Source organism: Callorhinchus milii, unplaced genomic scaffold (genome assembly GCF_018977255.1).
Source record: "Callorhinchus milii isolate IMCB2004 unplaced genomic scaffold, IMCB_Cmil_1.0 Scaffold1, whole genome shotgun sequence".
NCBI lineage: Eukaryota > Metazoa > Chordata > Chondrichthyes > Chimaeriformes > Callorhinchidae > Callorhinchus > Callorhinchus milii.
The window spans coordinates 5,398,154-5,420,769 of record NW_024704742.1 but is presented as its reverse complement, the minus strand read 5'-3'; the positions used below and the strand labels follow the sequence as shown (position 1 = coordinate 5,420,769).

At 41.5% G+C, this 22,616-nt stretch overlaps 1 protein-coding gene across 3 annotated transcripts in view; it reads left to right on the top strand.

Annotated features, from left to right (window-relative positions):
• Positions 1–1,309: 1,309 nt before the first annotated feature.
• The window catches only part of rap1gds1 (RAP1, GTP-GDP dissociation stimulator 1), a 38,563-nt gene continuing 17,256 nt past the window's right edge, over positions 1,310–22,616 (top strand). For 2 of the 3 annotated variants that reach the window (XM_042336581.1, XM_042336582.1), the window contains exons 1-5: positions 1,310–1,705; positions 10,144–10,251; positions 13,207–13,329; positions 15,493–15,618; positions 19,206–19,352. In XM_042336581.1, coding sequence (XP_042192515.1) covers positions 1,702–1,705; positions 10,144–10,251; positions 13,207–13,329; positions 15,493–15,618; positions 19,206–19,352 — 508 coding nt within the window. In that variant the 5' untranslated portion in view covers positions 1,310–1,701. The remainder of the gene's footprint in view (positions 1,706–10,143; positions 10,252–13,206; positions 13,330–15,492; positions 15,619–19,205; positions 19,353–22,616) is intronic. The other variant, XM_042336584.1, reaches the window with a different exon arrangement.

The following is a 22,616-nucleotide window of genomic DNA, read 5'->3' as shown; positions in this document are numbered from 1 at the left end:
CAACCCCCTCCCGCTCCGCTCGGGTCCTGATCCCTGACTGTTCAGCGCCTTTGGGACGTCCTCCCCACGCGAAAGGCGCTTTACCAATGTAATTTTATATTGCGTCCGTCACCTCCCGCTTGGCTTACTCCAACCCACTCCTCGCCGGTCTCCCCCAAACTCCACCTCATTCACAAGACCAACTCCTTCAAAACTCTGCCGCCCGCGTACTGACCCCGGACCAAACTCCGTCCCCCCCCCTCCGACCCCCCCCCCCACACATCTCACCAGTTCTGGCCCAGGGGCCTCCACCGGCTCCCCGTCACCGAACGGATCGACTTCAAGATCCCCTCACGCTCTCGTGTCCAAATCCCTTCACTCCCTGACACCTCCCTCCCTCTCCAACCTCCCCCGCCTCCCCCGCCCGACCTCCCGACCTCCCGACCCACCACCCGGTCGGCGCCTCCGCTCGACTGGCGCCGCCGGGGGCCTGACATCCTGCCCGTCCCTCGAGGCCCTCCGCCACAACCTGTCGGAGGGGCGGAGGGGGCTTTCAGGCACCACGCCCCCGAAACTCCGGAACCTTCTCCCGCTCCACCCCCTCTCGCTCTCTCCCTCTCTTTCTCTCTATCTCTCTCTCAAGTCCCGCCTGAAAACCTTACTCTGCGACCGTGGTTACGGCTCGGAGTCGGGCTCGGCCACGGTGAGGCGCCGCGAGGCGCTGCCCTGCGTGGAGGGCGCTGCACGAGGGAGTGCAAGTTGTTGTTGCTGCAGTCGCTGTTGTCGTCGTCGTCGTCGTCACCGGTCCCACGAGACGTCATGGGTGACGTCACAGCGGGCCCACCCAACCCGCTGCCCCGCCCCCCCCCAAAAAAGCGCTTTGATTGGCATCCCGAGTGACCAATTGGGAGAGAAGAGGCGACGGCGCGGCGGTCACGTCATGGCTCGGGGTGGCGCGAGGCAAGGCGACCAATCAGCGAAGACTTAAAAAAAAGGGGCGGGGGGAAAGGCGTGTGGCTCCTCCCAGTGCTTTTCGAAGGGAGCGGAAGGAAGTTGTAACGGCTCAAGCGCGCGCGCGCGCGCAGCGGCGGCGGCGTGGGGGAAAGGGGAACGGGCAAGCCCACGACCGGAAATGGCGTTGAGTGGCAGCTCAAGTAGCCAGTCGGAAGCCGCGACGGGCAAGACGTGACGTCGGGTGAACCAATAGGAGGGAGGGGGCGGGCCGTGGTGCGCGGCAGTTGGTCACGGCCGGGGCTCGAGCTCGGTCTCTTCACGTTGTGCGTTCGTTCGCTCGCTCGCTCGTGTGTCGCAGCCTCTCTCACCCGCCCGACCCCACCCCACCGCGCTGTCAGGCAGGCGACACAGCGAACGGCCCGCGTGAGCAGTGGCAGCCGCGGGGCGGGTCGGGTCGCGGTGTGTCGAGTTCTCAGGGCCCTCCCTCTCCCTCCCTCCCTCTCCCTCCGCCGACGTCGACCGGAGCCCCGCTCGCGTCTCCACTCGCCGGGGCCTTGGCCACCGCTGTGCAGTGCGGCAAAGTCCCGTCCCGTCCCGTCCCGCCCCCGCCCGGTCACCCGGAGGCGTCAAAAGCCTCGCCCAGGCCTGGCCAGGACAGGAGGAGGGAGGGAAGACTTGAGTGACCGGCACTGACTGGGACTGACTGACTGACTGACACTTGACTTGACTTGTCGCCGCCGTGAGTGAGGTCGGTGCCGCCCAGTCATCATGGGTAAGTCCAGCTGCTGCCACCGCCGCCGGGCCCTCGGGGGGGTGGTGGTGGTGGTGCTGCTGCTGAGGCTGAGCAGTTCCAACACTGGTGTCCGCAGCAGCACTGCTGGTCCAGGGAGGAGAGGAGGTTGTGTGTGTGTGTGTGTGTAGAAAGAGAGAGAGAGGAGAGCGTTGCATTGCTCCTCAGTCGAGGAGGGGTGGGGGTTGGGGGGGAGATGGCGTCCGTGCGCACAAATACAGGTCGTGCAACGCTCCTCCGTTCGCTTTTACTGATGTGTTTGGTTATTGAGCTAACGCGGGTTGCGTTCGTTTACTAGGTGTGGCTTGGCAGCCAGACACGGCAGCGCCGGGGTGGGGTGGGTGGGTGGGTGTCGGGGCTGGACCGTAGTTGCTCGAGTTTATAATCTGTGTCTTGTTGCCTTTCCTCCTCTCTCTCTCTCTCTCTCCCCCTCCCCCGGTGCCGTGCACGGTGCTCACTTCCTCCTGGTCGACAGCTTGCGCAAGATTGTCCCCCCCCCCCACCCCCGGGCGTGCCCACCCCCGGGCGTGCCAGTCACTCTCACCCCCGAGGAGGAGGAGGAGAAACCCGAATCTCCATCCAGATCGCCCCCGTCTCTAGTCTTCTGCGGCTGTTAATCAAACCGCTTGGCCGTTTTTTGTTTTTTTTTACTTAAAAAAAATTGCCGTTCAAACTTAACGTGTGTCATTCGTCTCGTATCTTCACGTCTTGGATGTTTTCGCCAGTCTGCACGAGCCGGTTGGTGTGATCGCCAAATACGGTTGCCCCCGGGGCAATTATTTATGAAAACCTTTGAACCGCATTGCTGAGTAAAACCCAGCCAAGTCGTGTGTGGCTTGTAGAGTAGGTGGATGAATAATCCTCTCAACATTATCCATTCAACTGTTAAAGGGATAATTGCTGACTGCGTGGAGAAGGTTACTTTTGCACGTACGATGTTTTTGAAATTCAGTTCTACGGGATGTCCATCTCATGGATGGACATTTCTTGCCGTGGTTTGGCAAAAAAAACGATTCGGACCATACTATGATATAAGTAGAATCACGTCTACCAAGAGTCGATGCATTTGTAGAATGTATGTCAGTCGAGGTAAGTAATAGCACATCGAGTCCAAAGGTTGGGAGTTCAAGCCTCGTGTAGAGTCTTTGAATTCAGTTTTTAGGTTGACACTCCAATGTGGTATTGGGGAGTGCTACACTGTTAGTGGTGCCATCCTTCAAATGAGATGTTAAACTATGGTCCTGTCTAATGATGGACGTGGATGTTGACAATCTCATTGCATTACTCAAACAGAAGGGACTTTCTCCTACTGTGGCCAACAGTTCCCCAGATAAAATTGATCATTCGCTTCACTTCATGGTTATTTGTGGAGCTTTTCTGTGCACAAAATTGGCTGTCATGTGCACTTACAAATACAATTGCTATACCTTACAGAAAACTGCGAGGTGCTTTGAGGTGTGTTGTGATAAAGTGTTATATCAACTACAAGGATTTGCTGGGTACTGTGTTTGAAATACCAACATAAATTTAAATTTCAGGAACTTTCCAACAATAAATTGCACTTGTAGAGCACCTTTCATGCAGGAAGATTTGTCTGAAATTACTTTGTAAAGACTGAGAGGAAGCCAGAGATAGGAGGGGTCGGGAGAGGATGTTGGACTGGCTTTGAAAGCAAAGGGATGAGTGAGATGCAGAGGTTTCAGAAGAATTCCAGAGAGCCGGGGAAACGTGTCTGAAAACTTGCCCGCTGAGGGTTGTGCGGGCGGGGGTATGAAGCAGGCTACACTTGGGTCCCAAGTGTTGGTAGAGGTCGGGTGGGACAAGGTCATGGAGGAATTTGTAGGTGTAGATGAAGATCTTGAAGTTGATCTACTAGGAATGGCCCTTATGGTCAGTTAACAAAATACATTTTCATGATTGAATATTCCTTGATTTATGCCATTGAGCGCAGACTTACCTAGCTAGACTCATGTGAATGTTTGAGCGAGAATGGAGGCGATTCTCTTGCAGAAACTACTGAATTGTGCGTTACTTATCGGCTGCAGAGTTCTGGATGGACTAGGGCTCATAGAGATAGATCTGAGCAGGCTGGTGAGCAGGGTGCTGGAAAAGTTGATTCTCGAAGTGACAAAAGTGTGGATGGGGATTCAGCTGTGCGTTTGGGATGTTAGAGATGAAGGGAATTGGATTTTATCAGAGCTTGAATTAAAGATTTAAAGGAGAGTTGAGGGTTGAACAAAATGTTGGAAGTTCTGCATAGGCTGGAATATTAAAAAAAGAACAGTCTAGTGGTTCTCTTTCAAAAATCAGCAGTATTTTTAGGATCTTTACCATTGAGAACAGCCTGCCACCTGCATTTGACAGCAGTTTTCTTAAAGCGAAACTCACAATAACTGTTTGACGCATTTCAAGAACTGAACAAGATGGTTTCACTTTTGTAAACGTGAACTGACTGAAGTTGAGGCTCGTGTGGAACTTGATACGTGACAGGCAGTGGGTCAAAACAGCAACGGTTTTGAAATCCAGGGTTGAATCGCAGAGGTAATTTTGTATCATTAATAATCATATGGAAACCAACCTGTCACCAAGTGGAAATGTACAGATGAGCTGCATATAGATAAGGTAGAGGAACAGGTACCTTGTTACATTGGATGGTGGAGTCCTGTAATTCAGTGGTTAGAGCACTCGCCTCGCAAGCGAGAGACCTGGGCTCAATTCCCAGCAGGGCGAAATGTTGGGCAAGCTTCCTTACTCCATACACCTCTGTTTACTTAGCAGTAAGTAGGAACCCGGTTGTTCATAGATTAGCGGGATCGCTTTTCCCGGGATGATAATCTTTTTTAAAAAAAATGATAATTTTGTCACTGAATCAAATGCAAGGATTATTATACTATATTATGGTCTGAATGAGAGCTTTATAATTTGGGGGATCCTTCTAGTCATCTAGCTACTTGAGATTTCCTTTGGAACTGTAACAACGGCTGCTTCAAAACATCTGTTTTGCAAGCGCATCTTCAGTGAACAGTGCTGTCAACAGAATCTAACCCTCTGGTCTAAAGGTCTTGGAAAGGACATAGGTGGTCCTTAGTCACTTAGTGGAAGAGGAAAATCACATTCTGAAGGAGGCTGTCAAAGCCCCCTCCCCCTTCATTACCATCATTAGTTGACTTACTGCCTCCAAGAACCCACATAGTTGACTGATTCGCTCTGTTGGACTGCTTTTGGTTTAGGTATTGGAACTGATCAGTGCTTCCCCACCTGTATTGTTAGTAAATGATGAAGTGTTTCTACTTCATTATTTACTTCAGCTATTGAATGCTGTGTTTGCCTACAGATACAGTAATTATACTTTACAGTAAATCATGTGAAGTGTTTTCAGATGTTTTGATGATTTAGTGAAATGTTATTTCAAATTTAAGGATTATTTGTACCTTTTTACTGCTGACTCACTGATAAGTGAATAGTCTTAATTTATCCTCTGTGGTCAAATTACATAGGAAATTGATATGTTGGTCATTTGTTTTCAAGCATGAATTAGTCTTGCTGGGTGTTTTTTTTAAATGTTTAGTTTGGGGAAGAATTTAATGCTTATCCATACAGATGAACCAAAATTGCTGAACAGTGGACTTGTAAATGGTTTTATGCTTTGTTGCAGCTGACTCAGAAGTTGTCATGTTGGTTAGTCATGAATGGTTGAAGTATGTTCCTGCACCAAAACTGCATTAAAAGCTTTTAACACAGATGTGTAGGATTTCTATGGAAATCCTCCTACTCTGTTCCTTTCTCCTCTTCCTCCCCCTCAATTCCCTGTATTCTACATCTGAGTATTTTTTTCTTTTGTATTCTAGCTAATTTGTCAGTGCTGCTGCCTTTATTTACTTCCTGGCACTTAAAAGTACTGTAGTGTGATGTATTAGTGCAAAGATGGTGTGAATTAATACTGCTGAGCAAACCTCTCCTGACAGAAAAAGACAGTTCATGTTGAGCAAAATTGACAAATGCATAATCTTCTCTTCAGGGAAAATGCTAGGGAACTTAGAAATCTTTGTGGGATAGGATTCTTATTTTTAAGCTAGAAGATAATTTTTAACAAGAATGAATGTTATCGAGTTTATATTCAAGTCCTTGTGTTTTAAGCCAAATTGGCTCGGCTTATTGTTACAACATTTTGGAGTTGGTGCTCTGTGAAAGCCACATCACCCCAGACTTCAATGTGTTTTCATACAGGTAGGTAAGGAAACCAACAGCGCTATAGCTGGCTAAATCTCAGTGCAACCGAGTGCACAGCCTCGACATCCGGTTCAATCCTCAGCTGTCTTTCCTACTCAGCATTCGGTCTTTTTCACCAAGGCTGCTTAACTCCACGTCTACCACATTGCCTGCCTTCGCCCCTGTATTGAACCAAATGCTGCCGAAACCCTCGCCCACTATTTTGTCACCTTCTGCCTTAAGTTCTCAAATCTGACCTGACTGATCAGTACGCAGTTGAGAAATCAGTTCTATCATTTGCAAGGTCCAGTTGATCCAGAACTCCACTGCCTAAATTTCACCCACACCAAATTCTGCATTCCCATTCCTCATCAAGCTTCACTGGCTCCTTGCCTCCAAATAGATTGATTTCAAGATCCTCATCTTCATATAAAACCCTTCAAATTCTCCCTACCACTAATCTGTTCGTATCTGATTCTCAGCAAACACAGGCCTGCTGCCATCCTTGTGGCTTGCTGCTGTCCCTCGCACCCGCTGCTTCACCATTAGTGGCTGAGCCTTCAGCATGATGCCCCTAACCTCTAGAACTTTTTGTCTCTATCCTACCACCTCACTCCTCTATCTCTAAATCTCACTTTGAAAACTATCTCTTTGACCGTGCCTATGGTCACCTTTTCCCCCACCTGCTTCTCCCTTACTCAATACCCTACCTCACCACTATGAAGGGTGCTGTTTAAATGATAATTGTGGAATTGTGTTTTTTATGCTGGGTCTTGCACTCCCTAAGGAATTTAAATCTTATTGTTGTATAAGGAACTATTACAGGATGCTGGGAGTATAGAATTGTAGAAATTTTTAAATGGGATTAAAAAATAAACCTAGAGCAGTACTTTAGGGTTGGCCAAGAGAACAAGAGGGCAATTCAGAAATTTCAAGGGGAAGATTAGAAGAAATGCTTCATTCAAAGTGTTATTGGATTGAACTTAATGTAATTTTTTGCTACAAGTGCCTATTGAGCTTGAGAGCATAATGTTCAAAAGGGAATTGGGAAGTATTTGAATAGGAAAAAATATGAGAAAATGAATTGGGATTAGAATGTATAGCTCCATTGGAGATCTTGCATCAGCATATATTCAACAGACAAAATCACCTCTTCTGTTTTCTGATTTTATAATTGCTTCCCAATGAAAAGAAAAACAATTCTGTGCCGGTATCTGCTTACCAGCATTCAACCTATTACTCTGCGAGGTGGTGATTGTAGACTTCTCAATCTTTCAAAATCGTGTGCAATTTATTTTTGCTGGATATTGGTGCAAGAGGATATTCTATGTGAGTTTCCTGTTCACCAAGAAACTATTGGTGCAAGAGGATATTCCATGTGAGTTTCCTGTTCACCAAGAAACTTGGAGGTTAATCCACCAATTTAGAACTCAAACCTGCTCTTGTTTGATTTCATTTGACAAACTTGTGACTATCCTGGGGGAAGAGGGGTCTCTTTGGGGTTGACCTGTCATCCAAGGTGAAGTGTTTAGCAAATGAACGCCTTCTGCGGCAGGCTTAGTCAACCTTTTGTGGCAGGCTCAGTGGTCCGAATCTTGAGCTGGGTGGGTCCGCAGTTCTCCAAGGCACTTCAGATAACAGACCAGTCAATTTGGCTTATTGGAATGAGCACACTATGCTACCACACACTTGCCAACCTGTGCTTAATACTCTCCAGAAATAGGTATGCTGGTGTGTCCCTCCAGGGATAGAGTCCAGGCCCAGAGAAATTTCCATATTTTCTTGCCATACTTGTGTGTAACATGGTAATGGGTTAATGTCAGACATCCAGCTAACCAGAAAATGTCATAGGATATTCAACGCTTTGGTTCGCTTTTTAACCCTCCCTGCTCTAGGAGAGAATTCTAATAATCTTGCATTTGATATAGTACCCATAATGTTAGGTTAACATTAACACTGCTTCTGCTGATTGTGTACTTGTAGGCAAACACAACAGATTCTGCATTTCACCATGAGATAAATGACCAAATTAACTAGCGGGAAAGAGTGTTTTAAGATGCTGGACTAGAACCAGTTTTCATCTAGTACACACAGGCATGCTAATCAGTTTTAGTTGTGCTTTGCGATTAAGATGATGTGTAGGTTCCAACTTAGCTGCCAGATGGCTGGTCAGTTTCACTTTTTTTTGCTGATGGTATGTACTCATAATGTTTGGAATGTGTGCTGTCTGAATATGATGAGTCCAATGAATGCTGAGATTCAAACTGTGTGGGATGCCAATTCTGATTATAAATAGTATGTATATAAATAGCCCCCAGCCCCCCCCCAAATTACTTGGCTAATTCATAACTCTTTTATTGTGATTGCTTCACAAATGTTTACTTTACACATTTGTGTTTTTGATGGTTCATGTTATCAAACCCAAAACTCTGGAATAGTTAAGCTAACGAATTTATTTAATCAAATATTTCTACCATAACAACAACTTTCACTTATATAGCGCCCCTCATGTGGGGTAGCGTCTTGGAGCGCTTGACACCAGCGGAGTCTGATCCCGAGCTAAGGGGAGAGGAAGGGGGGAGATCACCTTAAGCACGATCAAAAAGGAAAGTCTTTAGGCGGGATTTGAAAGTAGGGAGGGGGCAAGGCGGAGGGATTGAGGGAGGGAGTTCCAGAGCTTCAGGGCGTAGTGGCTGAAAGCACAGGCGCCGATGGTGGAGGGGACAAGGGACGCACAGGAAGCCGGAACCGGCCGAGCGGAGGCAACAGGTGGGGGAGTGGGGGATATCAAATCAGATAGGAAGGGAGGTGCAACGGCATGAAGGGATTTGGAAACGAGTGAGAGGATCTTGAAGTCGATCTGTTCGGTGATTGGGAGCCAGTGCAGCCTGGCAAGGACTGGTGTGATAAAACACAAAGCGCCCCAGGTGGCCTATTAATGGCTGTGAGGCATGAACCGCATCACTAGACTGTACACACCAGGAAGTCCCAGCCGCAAATCCTTTGAGTTGGTTGAAGTGCTACAATTTTCCTCTGCAGATAGAGGAAAATGCAGTCAGGATTTCTGCCCCTAATTGTGATCTATAAACTTCTGCTGATAGCCAGAGCCCTGAAATTCTATCAATATTTAAACTTTGAGATCATGATTTTTAAGGCTACGACCAGGTGGAACTTCAGGCGAGCATAGTGAATGTAGGATTGGCCTTTTGCAGTCAAATAGCCTGCTGACTCCATCAAAATTCATACATGAAAATTTTGTTGATGCGTACAGAATTATAACTGAGCAAAAAAGCTGAGAGTGGGGAGAGTCATTCATTAGAGAAGAGTCCTGTAGCTCTGTGTAGAGTCCTGTAGCTCAGTGGTTAGAGCACTCGCTTTGCAAGTGAGAGACCTGGGTTCAATTCCAGGCAGAGGGCGAAACCTTGGGCAAGTTTGCTTACTCCACACAGAGCCTGATAATAATCCCTCCAAAAACCAAAAACAATAATAAATTGGTCATTTTCAATCTACGACTGTTTGTGGGACATTGCTGTGCGCAATTGGCTGCCGCGTTTCGCCCACAACTATGCAGTCAATTCACTTTACAGTGTGTTCTGTGAAGCGCTTTGGGATGTCCTCCCGACTTGAAAAGCGCTATATCAAATGCAAGGATTATTATTATTAAGATGAAAATATGCTTTGTAAAAGAAAAAGTAGTGATGTGCTCTTAAGTTTAGTCTTTTAAAGAAAAATAGATAGTTTTAAGACATTTCAATTGAAAGACCAAAGCAAATATTGCTAGTAAATGCTTTTTTGTAAGTATTCTAAATTATCTTTATTGGTATTGGTTGAATTTTCATTTAAAATTTACATTTCAAAATTATTTTGTCAAGCCAGGTATCATTGATCCTTGTGGAATCCTATGACCATGCTTAAGAGTATCCAAACCAGTCAGGTTTCCACATTCGCATGGGTTACCTGCGCATGGAAATTTCTAGATGGAAGGAAATTTCCATGTGTATATGACGTACATATGTGGAACTCGTTCCAGCTTGAATATTCTCAAGTACGGTGATGGGTTTCTGCATGTCAAAGCTGGCTTACCAAAATCACATAAGTGCTGTACATTAACTCTATTGATATCTGTTGAATTTGCATTTCATTTTGTGTGTTTGTATAATTCAGTTTCTTTAAAGCTATTTGAATTGATTTATTGTTATTTTCTCAATCAGATAATCTAAGTGATGCCCTACAAAAACTGAAGCTGACAGCTGCTGACTGTGCATCAGATAGCATAGATGGGTGCCTGGACTGCTTGCTCCAAGCCCTGGCTCAAAACAGTGAGTGGATTTGAGTGTACCTTTGCATGCCAACTATATAACTGAACCAACTGCCGGTTAAAATAGCATTTATTATTCCAGTTATTCACTTCTTAATACGTGACAAGCGTGTGGCTTGCTGTGTGATATACACTAAACCCTGACTAGGCGGACCGATGGGAGGGGAGAGTGAGGCTGGATTGTTTAGCATTTTAAAATTGATCTCTTCCTTCTATCAGGTTTCCACTCGTACAATTATTTGTGTGGAAGAATTGTTGTTTTCCTAAAAAAAAATCATATCAAAGAATTTGAGGAATAAGCTGAAAGAAAATATTTTGGGGCAAAGGAATTTTTATCTCCGATTCTCCACTCTGGCTTGAATACATGCAATACTTCCATTGAAAGAATGACTCACAACATAAATTTTACCTTTAATTTTCTCTTGTGATTGTGATTATTTGCCACACGCAACTTAGAATCAAAAATATTGCAGCTGGTTCTGGATTACAACTTGATTAAATTACTCTTTGATTATAGTCCTTTTTAACTAATGTTTGGTACCATGTGACAACATTGTTGAAATTAAATTAAAATTTTTGAAGAGAGCAACCTTTCACTCCTAAGGGAGCAAATTATTTAAAAATAACTTTGAAATGTTGCTGCAGTGTGTCAAAGATTTAGTATTTGTAAGGTATAGTATGCTACTTAAACAGTTACTGATCTATAGTTATGATGTCATACTAACACATAAAAGTATAATCATCTATAATATGCATACATTACATTAAGTGGATCTGATCAATTAGCACTAGCATTCACTTACAAATCATCACTGCATTTTACAGTAAATTCTGTGAAGCAAAATTGCAATGTATTCACCGTGCTCCAGTTCAATTAGGTTGATAATTTTAGCTCTATCGCAGTTGGAGGTGCTGAGAATAAGTCGGGGAAAAAATGGTACAGCGAGAGAGAATATGTATGTTTAAAACAAACGCATCCTCCCCATAGATTTCGGATCCAGGCCATCAACCTGCTGAAAAATACAGTAACGGAAAGAGTTGAACTCAGTGAGTTTAGAATTTGGAGACTATTTTAGGTTATCTATCCATTTGGACACAACTTTTGCTTGGACACTGCCTCGTGTGAACATGCTGAGTCGGGGGTGTGGCATTCTGGGTCTTGCCTCTCTTTAAAGCGAACAAGGTGCAATGATGCATTCGATATAGCACCTTATCAGGTGGTCGAGACATCTTTAAGTGCTTCGCAGGAAATGCTGTAAAGTGCTACGATTTGTGGTTAGTGGGCCGATGCAGTGGAAGTGAGGTAGTAAACAGAGGAGGCAACTGCAGGGAGGGAGGTCACCAGTCTACATTGGCCCATTGCTGAGCCCCGTAGAAGCGGAATTGGCTTCAGAGTGGACATGTTGTTTGCCAAATCCTCTCACGGAAGGATCTGGATTAAGCAGCTGGTGCTGATTAAGCCTGGTAGGTGGCGTTAGACCTCAAACATCAATGTGGCTGTCATTTCAAGGTGCTTCCGGTGTCCGGTGGAAAGCTGATGAGCAAACTCTGAGGCTTGAGAGACAACCGTTGGAAGACGTTACCTGAAGACCAAATTCATGAATACACATTCAAATATCCAGGGCTTGGAATCCACCTTGATTATTTTATATGGAGATAAGCAGCCGCTGCTCAAGCACAGCACCACCGGTGGATCCATTGCTCGGTAGGGCAAGGGATGTGTGGACAAGTTATGGCCAGGAAGGTGGTAGCTATGCTTCACACATAAATGCTGAGCTGTGCTGCTCGTAAGGAAGCTCTTAGAGAATTTGTAGGTGGGGGGGAGAGAGGTAAGCGGTGTCTCCTAGGAACTGAACTGACTCCAAGGTGACATGCTTGGCAACACAATGTTGGAATTGTGTCAACCCTTTGTGTGATCTCAGCTGTCTGGCTCCCCAGTCAGGCAGATCCACATCTCTCGTATCACTTTTGGTGCAGCCTGACTTAGCGTTAGGACTTGGGAGGGGCAGACCTGGGATCGGGGATTCTTCTCCTTCAATTCCTGTTAATCCTACAAGACAGCTCTAACTGGACAAGCAGCAAGAATCTTGCTAAATAATGTACTCAAAGGCAAGCTATGCGGTTTTGGTTAGGCTGGACTCTTGCCAACCCGCATTTAACACTTTCTGGAATTGGGTAAGCAGTGCATGTCCTTCCAGGCAGAGGGTGTATGTTCTACTTCAAAATGCAGGAATTTCCATGTGTAGATGGCATGCATAGACCTCGGTTTGACTTGGATACTCTTTAAGCATGTTGGGTTTTTGCATGTGTCAGACACCAGGTTGATCAAAAAAGAAATGGGGTTTGTATCATTCCTAATATAAAGCATTAGGCTACAGTTTATATAAGATACTATAAATGGTGAGAACAGATTGAAGAATGACCAGAAGGTATTAAGATGAAGCTTAAAGGAGAAAACTTAAAGGGATAATCTTTTTTCAGTACAGGAATAGTTTGAGGATTTAAAAAGAAAATTCCAAATGAGTCTAGTTTGCATGCTGGAATTGTGAGTATTCTTGAAATGCTCTCAAATCATCTCGCAGTAATCTTTCAAGCGCAATTTGTTGCACGTGTAGAAGTTTATTTTTTAATAGATCAAGATGCATTTACTCATTTTTTTGAATCAAGGGTCCGTTAGTTAAAAGATTAGTTCACAAATTCAAACATCAAATCACCTTGTCAACCTGCAGCTATTCCCTGAGATTTGTCTTGTGATATTTGAAAGCAAGTCAGTTACTGCAGAAAGTCAGAATGCCTGTATGCATTGTTTTACTGTGTCTCATAACCTTGAACATATTTGAAAAATCGATGACTCGCAAATGAATTGTTAATCGTTATTTGCTATGGGTAAGACCTTTTTTCTGTGGGTCTGTTTGATTGCACCTGTTTTCATTTTTCATTGCTGTGCGTATTGCAGATGCAGAAACCAGTGCAAAGCTCCAAGAGAATGGATGCCTTCAAGTTTTCCCTCGTCTGCTGTCTCCACAGTCTTCATGTGCAGCGAAAGTAGCAAACGTCATAGCAGAAATAGCCAAAAATGGTGAGGTTTTCCACAGGAACTTTCTCTGCTGGAACATCTTCAGTTTTGCACCTCATCTGTCAGTATGTTTTTACTTCATTACGTTTTAATTTCTAGTATAGCAGGCATTTAATTATAACTTCGGATTTTCTGTGCAGGATATATTTTGTTGCCTAACTTGAGTATCTCGTATAGCAAAAACATTAAAGCTGCATTGTATCACACCACCATCAAACCATTTTTTTAAAAAAAACAATTTATTTTGACATATAGACAGTTATTATTATATGCTTTTGTTTGTGATTTGGCTATTTCAACCTGTAATGTTTACAATGCAAATTATCTTAACTGAGCGCATATAATAAGAATTATTGTACTCGCAACTTAAATTGGTCATGAATATTGGATTTGTATTTTGAGTTCATGTTCATTCATGTTTAACAAATTTTAGTTTATACAATTTCAGTTTGAAGAAACCCCAAAGCAACATATCTATATAGTCTCAACATTATTGATGACTTCTGATTTGATTTATGCATGTAAAGTAATTGATTTGATCAAAACCAGTTTCAGTTTACAAAGAAGCTCTCTGATACATTGCAACTTTCTTGGGATTTTAGTGTGTTGCAGTTTCAGTTTGCATGAAGGCTGCTGCGTCTCACTATCTGTAGCTTTTTATGTTCAGAGTGATAACCTCAGTAATGGATTGTAAAACATTGATGTTTCATTGCCATCATGTTAATACTATTAGAGTGATCAGTACAGTTTAACCACCGTAGTACTCAATGTTTTAGTGATGTGTGTAGTCATTTTAAAAATTAGGTCACATCAATCATGGATGTTTTTTGGTGCTTCATAATTCTATCATCTTTTTCGGCATACCATCCCCAAGCCACATAATAGAGTGATGAGGATTTTGCTTCTAGTCTTCCTTCGTAGTTCACTTCTGTATCTTTCAGAGCTGTCAGAAATTACTTACTCTTCAATTTTCTGTTCTTTGCTACAGAGATGAGAATGACTTTAAAGAGATTTAAAAGGCATAGGAATTGCCGGGTGGTTGTGAACTTGCAAACTGTCAATCTATGGCATAGGACAATTATGTGCTCAAACTGTGAAATTGATATTAAATCCAGGATTATAACATTTGAATACCAAGTTTAGGATTGTGAAATAAAATTACATTTATTCCCATGAAACCCTTCTTCAAAGTTAAATTTCTGAAATTCATGACAGCCAGGAAAGCCTTTCATGAACAATTGCATTGCTGCTATCCTTTGCTGATTTTTTTGTATTAATTATCCATTCTTTTATTTTTACTTTGTAATGAGATATTTTATTCAGTTTAACTTAGATTTTGCTTCACTTTTTATTTCTTTGCTTTCTCTCTGGATCTTCACATTCTAATTTCCAAGACTTCTTTCTTTTCTCTCTATTTGATATGTCACAAGATTACAATATGCTGAGACTAATTTTGGAATAAATAGAAAAATAGAAAAAGATCTTGATGCTTATTTCACTACTTTTGCTTCTTTTGTTCCCCATGATTCATTTCTTTGTATCTCACCTCCGTGTGCAGATACTAAGGCTTGTGCCTGGACTAGGAGCGGAGAACATTTCTGCTGATGTTGAAGCTCGGTACATTATGGATCCTTAACTTTTATTACGCTTCAAATTAACTTAACACAAACAAAATTCACTTCAGGTGTACTTGCTTTTTTTTCTTGATGTACTCAGCATGTTTACTACTTTAGGTTTTCCCCATAATCATTTCCAAATGAATTGGCTTCTGCGATTAGGTTATTGTATCTAATTCACTACAAGATATAATTTCTATTCATAGGCTTTTGGAGCATATCGGGGAAAAAAAAGTATCTGAAATGAATATTATCTGTTATGTTAGTTAATATGTAAAATTAAGACGGTATTGAAAGTGAATTTAGGTTTTCACTATGCTGCACAGTGTTAAAAAACATGAAAACAAAACTGTTTTTGGAGCAAGTTGAGAATGTAAATTTAGACATTGTAATGTTTACATTTTTTAAATGCAGTTTTCAAAGAAGAATTGTCATAAAATCCATTAGATCTTTGTATTCAAAAATTCTATAAGGCATATGAGAAGATGCATATTAATCGTTACACTACTGTGAAGGAGTTGGCTTGATGTGTTGTCCATCATGTTTACAGAATTCATGCGAAGTCCTTGTGTGGATGCAGCATTGATTCCACCTTTGGTTCAACTGTTGAACAGCAGAGATCAAGAAGTTCTTCTACAAACTGGCCGTGCCTTGGGGAACATTTGCTATGATAGCCGTAAGTCTAAAGTTTAGTGCATGGTGGTACTGGAACAGTGCTGTGCTGTGACCCACGTTCTGGGTTCTAAACAAATCCTGTTTACTATCAGGAAGCTAAAAATTGAATAATAATCAAACTTACAATTATATAATGCTATTTATGTAAAGAATGTCTTAAAGTGCTTAATGCTAAAACTGCTTAAATTTGACAGCAAATATTAGGGTAGTTTTCAATATGTAAAATTGTGTGAATTAATTTTACCCTCAAAATAAAACTGGAGACCAAGAGAATACATGGCTATATTTTGGATTTTATCCGGAATGTGTGTTCCAGCTCCAAGATCCATGTTTAGAAAGCAGTCTTGACTATAAACATACAGCTCCAGTTTGCCTTTTCTATCTTCCTTATTCCAGTGATGGGATGAAGTTCCCCATGATTATTTCTCTGTTGTTGCAGCAGCACACCTTTCAAAGATGCTACATGTTATCTTCTATCTCCTTTTCACGACTGGATGCTTTATAGTGCAACCCTACTGCAACAACTGATCCTATTTTAATCCTTAGTTCTGCCCCAGGAACTCTGTTTTAACCTTACTTCCTGAAATATCCTTTTGCTGTAAAACTGTAGCGAAGTCCAATACTCGCCACTAATAATGCCACCCCTTCTCTATCCCTTATGAAAAATCCGTTCATGTGCAGTGTTTTAAAGAAAAAGGTAAAATACATAGGTTATATACAATAATATTCATACTATTATGAAGAATCCATCTCGCTTTGATAAAACTGATCAGTGGACAAACCAGTTAACCACTTTATGGTAAAATTTATAAATCAAACCAGGATACAATTATGTAATTGGAAATGTAAAGCTTCCTCCCCCTAACCTGGCATTTTGAATTCTGCTGCACTAAATGAAAACGCCAAAACATCAGTTACCTTCAGCAGCATTGAACGTTAAACTCTCCCACTCTCCTTAGACACATAGTTGAATTTGTTTCTACACATCCCAATGTTTGCATATTTCCATTACATCTTAATTTTTTTCTAGAAGTATTATTACTGTTTTAGGCATCTGAGTTTATATATACCTTAAAGTGATGAGATTTATTTATTCCAACCAATTCTATACACCATAACAGGATGCCTATGAATATCTCCGTGGAGACTGAAATGTTTAAAATGTGCTACTCTCTGCTTTCTAATGATGTTTTTTTGGTAGATAATTATGATTCTACTTGATTAATTGTATATTTATATTTGTGAAATGCTCTGGTTTAACAAATTCGTTACAGCAAAAATGTTTCATGTTAAAATGTCACACTGTGTTTCCAGGTACAAGATAATGGAGATGCACACTCCCTACTGTAATTGTGTGGGAAAATACTAATACCCATTTGTTTAACACTAAACTGTGTGTTGAGCACTGTTACATATGTAATGTATGTGTAAATACTCAGTCATGCCAGAAAATAAGATGGCATAAGCTTGGGAGTAACTGTTTTTGTGTTTTTTTTAAGTTGAATGTAGCAATGTTTTTGAAGTGACGGGTTCTGAACTTCTTAACTTAAGATCGTCCCCATGCCCTTTTATATTTCTTCTTTTCAGATATTTAGCTAATTCCCATTTACAGGCAAGCCAGGAACTTGGAATATATTTGCTGAACCAAATTTCCTCTCATCCATTTAATCAGCAGTCGTAATAAATTTTCACAAGATTGGTGAAGTACAATTGTTTTCTGAAGGAGACCTGGAATTTATTGTAGATAGTCGTCATGAAACATTAGTAGAGGACAGAATATACCAAAATATTTACTAGGGTTCAAAGCTAAAACTTATGCAATATTTTTTAGTGAGTAGCTGAGCCAATAGACCAAGAAAGTTTTAGATTCGATCCCCTGATTTTGGAGTCTCAGCCCGAATGACGATGGCGGCAACACAATTGGTCTCCACACTCTCTAGTTAAGGGAGGGAAATTCGTGCAAGGTTTTTGCTCCAATCACCATCCAGCAGCCCTCCCCAAGTACGTATGCATAGACGCTGGATAAGATCTGATGTTCATCTGTGATCCCTGCCCCACCAGTGCAGGCATTATCTGAGCAGGGAAATATCACTGCTGACTGATGATTGGCTTTCATTAAAATCCATGGAGTTGCTCTGGGAACACCTGTACTGTTCATCACTGGAGAAGCTGGGGGGGGGGAGGGAGAGCAGCGGGAGAGAAGAGCTCAGTTCTCTGTACAAAACTGCAGGTAGTTATTTTTAGCAGAAATGTGTTGTACTGAAAATACTCCCAATAGCCTTTGTTTCTTTTTAACATGTAAAAGTATTAACGTGAAGATAAAGTATATATTGTTAATTATAATAGTAACTGCTCTGATCAGTGCAACGCTGAAACTCAAAACACTTTCAGTTCTAGGATGTGCACAGCCTCTTAGCAGTATGGCGCAGTAGTCTTTTATATGAGGCTGATTGGGAGGAGGAAATTCAATGTTAAATACAGTATTCATCTCCAAACCCCACATTGAACACAGACTAATCTAAATACATAACTAAATGCATCTATTTGTGGAAGCAATTAAATCATGATTATAAAATAACTCACTCATAATCCAGGTCATGTTCATCATACTTGTCCATTCCTGATTTAAGTTTTAACTTAAAGGATTTTTGGGTATCATTGAACTTTGATATGAGATATTTAATCTTGTTTTGATATTAATTAATTAATACTATTCTTGGTTCAATAATGCTGAAGCTTCTACCAGCAATGGTAATTACAGCAGCTCATAGGTTTGTGGGAGCTTCTGCCTGAATTTGTTACTCAGAGACTGTCTAAAAAAAAATCAATAAGTCAGTAATGCAAATAGTGTGTCTTCTAAGTGACTGATGAGGCCTCACTAAATATTATCATGGTCTTGTCTCCTTCGGAATAACTGGAATGAAACAAAGTTTAAAACGTGAAACTGAGAATGGCAATGCTGCCTCTTGAATATTATAATGTTAGCATAAGACAACCTGGTTGACATAAAGATTTTCCATTAATCTGTAACGGTGATGGTATCCAATTGCACAAGTTAGTTCTGGGCCCTATCAAAGACACCTAACCTAGAAAGCTTGCTTTGTTCCTACAAGCGCTTCCTCTAGAAGCATTATCAAATCAAGTAAATATATGGGAAGAAACTTAATTTTAATCTTAAATCCAAAAGGCCTCAAAATAAAGAGCACATAATCAACAGCACAATTGTTTCAAAACATACTTCTCGATGATAATTAATAAGCCATTTCAGTGCTATAATTCCCACAGATTTATTGTCCTTTGGTAACAGATATGTTATACCAGTTGCTTCGTTATGTTTAAAGGTAATATTCATGCCAAAATGTAAAAGATCTAAACCCATCAAGGCAAGTATTGTTTCCAAAGTTTAGTGTTTCATTTAAATGTATTCATGTACTCGTCCAGCAGAGGCAATGGGTGTATGAAGTTTTATTGTTACAATTTTTTTTCTAAGTAGTGTTTAGACGCATTTTAATTTTCTTTCAATGTATGCCTTGTTTGAAGTTACTTTTATGTTGTAGGTTTTTTTTAATTTAATTCTTTGTTTTCCAGATGAGGGCAGGAGTGCAGTTGACCAATCTGGTGGTGCACAGATAGTAGTTGACCACTTGCAGACAGTGTGCAGTAATATTGACGCAGCCAATCAGAAGCTCTTGACTGTCTTTTGTGGCTTCCTGTTGAACTATAGCAATGATAATGGTAAACTGAAAAGAAAAAATATGTTCGTAGCTTGCATATGTACATAATCTCTTAAGCAAACCTTATCCATAGTTAGTGTAATATAATCAGTTTTTAAATTTTAATTTTTTCCAGTATAAAGCCGTTAGCATGATCTATAGTATGTTGCGTCTTGTCCTCTTTCCCTTCCTTCTGCTCCTTTTTTGTAACTTCTTTGCTTTTTACCACCCTAAATAAGATCCTTGACTAGCCGTCATCAACACTCTTTGGAATACTGGCAGATAGTCTCCCATGGAAGTATGTATTTAAGTAACTTAAAGGATTTTAGGGAAATGCCTAATCATAATCCTTCGATTTGGACACAGAACAAAGATTAGATTAGCTAGATCTAATTAAAATTCCACCAAATTATTGAACAGTCGCGAGGTTTTCTGCACATTGTCCCAAGACACTTAATCTTTCTCTGGCTAACCTTGCTTTGCTTCATCTTGATATGGTCAGTGGATACTGTTGCAATACATTCACTGGTATAGGGAAATCTCATTATTGGTTGGGTTCAGTGTCCCTGCAGTCGTATTATAAGTGAGACTCAAAAGAATTGATTAACTTCCAGGTCATCCAGCTATTGCTAATGTTGCCGGGCACTTTCGCTCTGTGCAGGAATGCCACTGATGTAAGTGCCTGCACATGTGTGGCACACAGGAGGTGATGATGTCAGTAGCGATGTACCCACCTGGAAGTAGGCTTTTCTTTAGCATTGGAAAGTAGTTAGTGTTTTGGATTAGTGGGGTGTAGCCAGTGTTTCGGATTTTGGTGTACTTACAATATAAGACAGGCAGCACTATCTGGAAGGGCACTATAAAGTGTTTCCCTCTAGGATGTGTTTCATTAAATTTTTCCTAAATGCCATTTTGTTATGTTTTGAAATTCAAGCCATTCGTTTCTTATTTTTGCCTGCCCCCCTCCAAAAAAATTAATTCTCGTAGTTAGGTATTTTACAACTGCAGACGTATTGCATTGTATTATGTAATGTACTCGCATGTACAGAAAAAGTACATATTAAGTTCATATAGAAGCTGTACATTCAAACTATGACCTTTTTTCATTGTTTATTGGCTTATGAATTTAAAGATGTATTTTTTAAGCAGTCTTAGATGAATAGTTTATTATTTGGGACTGCTATGACTAGACTCGGTTGGTACGTAGAATGTAGGTTTTAGCAGCTACCCTTTAGGGGGAGGTAAGTGGAGTTTCTTTAGAGCAGAACTGGGTCCACGGTGATCTGCTACCCAAATGAATGTCAATCCCATGATGAACGTCAATGAGTAATGGTCTTGGTCATCCAGTTGCTGAGTCTGTCAGGTTTGCTGCATTCCAGGGCACTGCTGATGACAGGCCAGCCAGATTGCCTCTTTGTCAAGACTTGAAAGGGAAAACCAGTCATTGGGGTTTCCAGGAGTACCCCAATGCTCTTGCAATAAATACTTTTCAGAATTATGTAATGCGTCCCTCCAAGGGAAGGATGCGCATTCCAGACACGGGAAGATCTCTAAGTGTAGGTTGCATATATATGTGATCTGTCTGGTTTGGAAACACTTAAGTATGATGATGGGTTTCCTGATGTGTCAAATATGTGGATGACCAAGAAGAAATCTAGGTTTTTTTTTGCCAATTGAAGTTAGTAGCCACAGTTAAATGCATGCTAAACTTTAGTCATCTACAAAGATAACTAGCTTTTCCATTGAAGAATAGGATTACTTTCAATTGTTCTTTCTGGCCATCATGTAGACCTGTAGTGTAGTGGTTGGTGCACTCGCCTCGCAAGCAAGAGGACCTGGGTTCAATTCCCGGGTGGGGCGAAACCTTAGGCAAGTTTCCTTACTCCAATTGCCTCTGTAAGTCGGAGCCCGGTTGTTAGTTGATTAGCGGATCGCTTTCTGAGTGTAATAATCCCTCAAAAAAAAATGTGGTCACTTTGTGGGACACTGCTGGGCGCAATTGCCTGTCATGTTTCGCCCACAACACTCAGTCAATCCACTTTACCATATAGGTGCCTTGAGCCATCTCAATAACATGAAAAGGTGCTATATCAAATGCAAGTATTATATTCTATTATGTTATGTTATCCCACCGATGCTTGAGGTTGTAATCTATTTTTTACGCACCACTATAGGATAGGGCTACTAGTAAGTGCTGTCCTTTAGGTAAAACATTATAGCAAGGTTCCTTCTGCCTGTTCAGGTAAACGTTAATAGATTTAGATTGAAGAACGGCAAAGTGTTTTGCTCATTATTCTTTGCTCATCTAAATTTGATTCGCTGCAACATTTATTCGCATAATTGAAGTAACTCGTGCGAAGCTTTGAGACTTATTCAGCTACCTCATGTCAAATACAGTACAAGTATTTGCATATTTATGGTGCTTCTAAGTGCATTTATATTCTTTAATCGAGCACCATCATTAACTTCCCTCTCCCGATTTCTAAACAATGGCAGTACCCGTAGTCGACTGAAAGTGCTGCAAGCCACAATCTTGAATTTCTACTTAGTCCGGCTGTTATTAAATTGGAGCTGACTTTTCGTGTTTAAGGAAATAGATTTTAAGTTAAGTCGTTCAGTAATTCAACGTTGAAAGGAATAATATGAGAACCTTAAAGCTTCAGTAATCAGCTGGAATCTTTCTAGCCTGTGAGCCATCATTTTTTGAACTGCCCTCCCGAGGTGGTGCTTTTATGAAGTCTTGATGCACAGATCTAATTCCAGATGTGCACAATTTACTTGGATATTTGTTACAGGTGAAGAAAGAATGAGTTGAGCCAAATGGAAACCGTTGAATTGTCAGGTTTCCACTTTACCTTGTTGAGCTTTGTGACTTCTTTTGGTCATGACCCTGGACACTCTTGACACTCAATATTTAGTGTTCAAGCCAAAGTAACTGATAACTGACTAAAAACAAGCATGATGCTTTCAAAGGAACTTCCTTTTTTTTCGACTCAATAAATTTGTGACTTGGAATTAGAGAAACTAACTTTCCAATGCCACTATAGAAACCAAACTACTAAGATTATTTGAAAGCACCTTCATCCATAGTGTATTAACTGGACCCAATGAATGAAAATACTGTACCTTGTGTTTTTGTTGACAAACAACAAATTCATATTGGATTCACACAAGCATAAAGGGTGAATCGTATGAGATTTGACTTTACTCTCTAGATCCTTTGCATTCTTCACCGATGCATGGTATCCTGCTACTAGCTAGCATATGCTGTACCAAAATCGAAGTG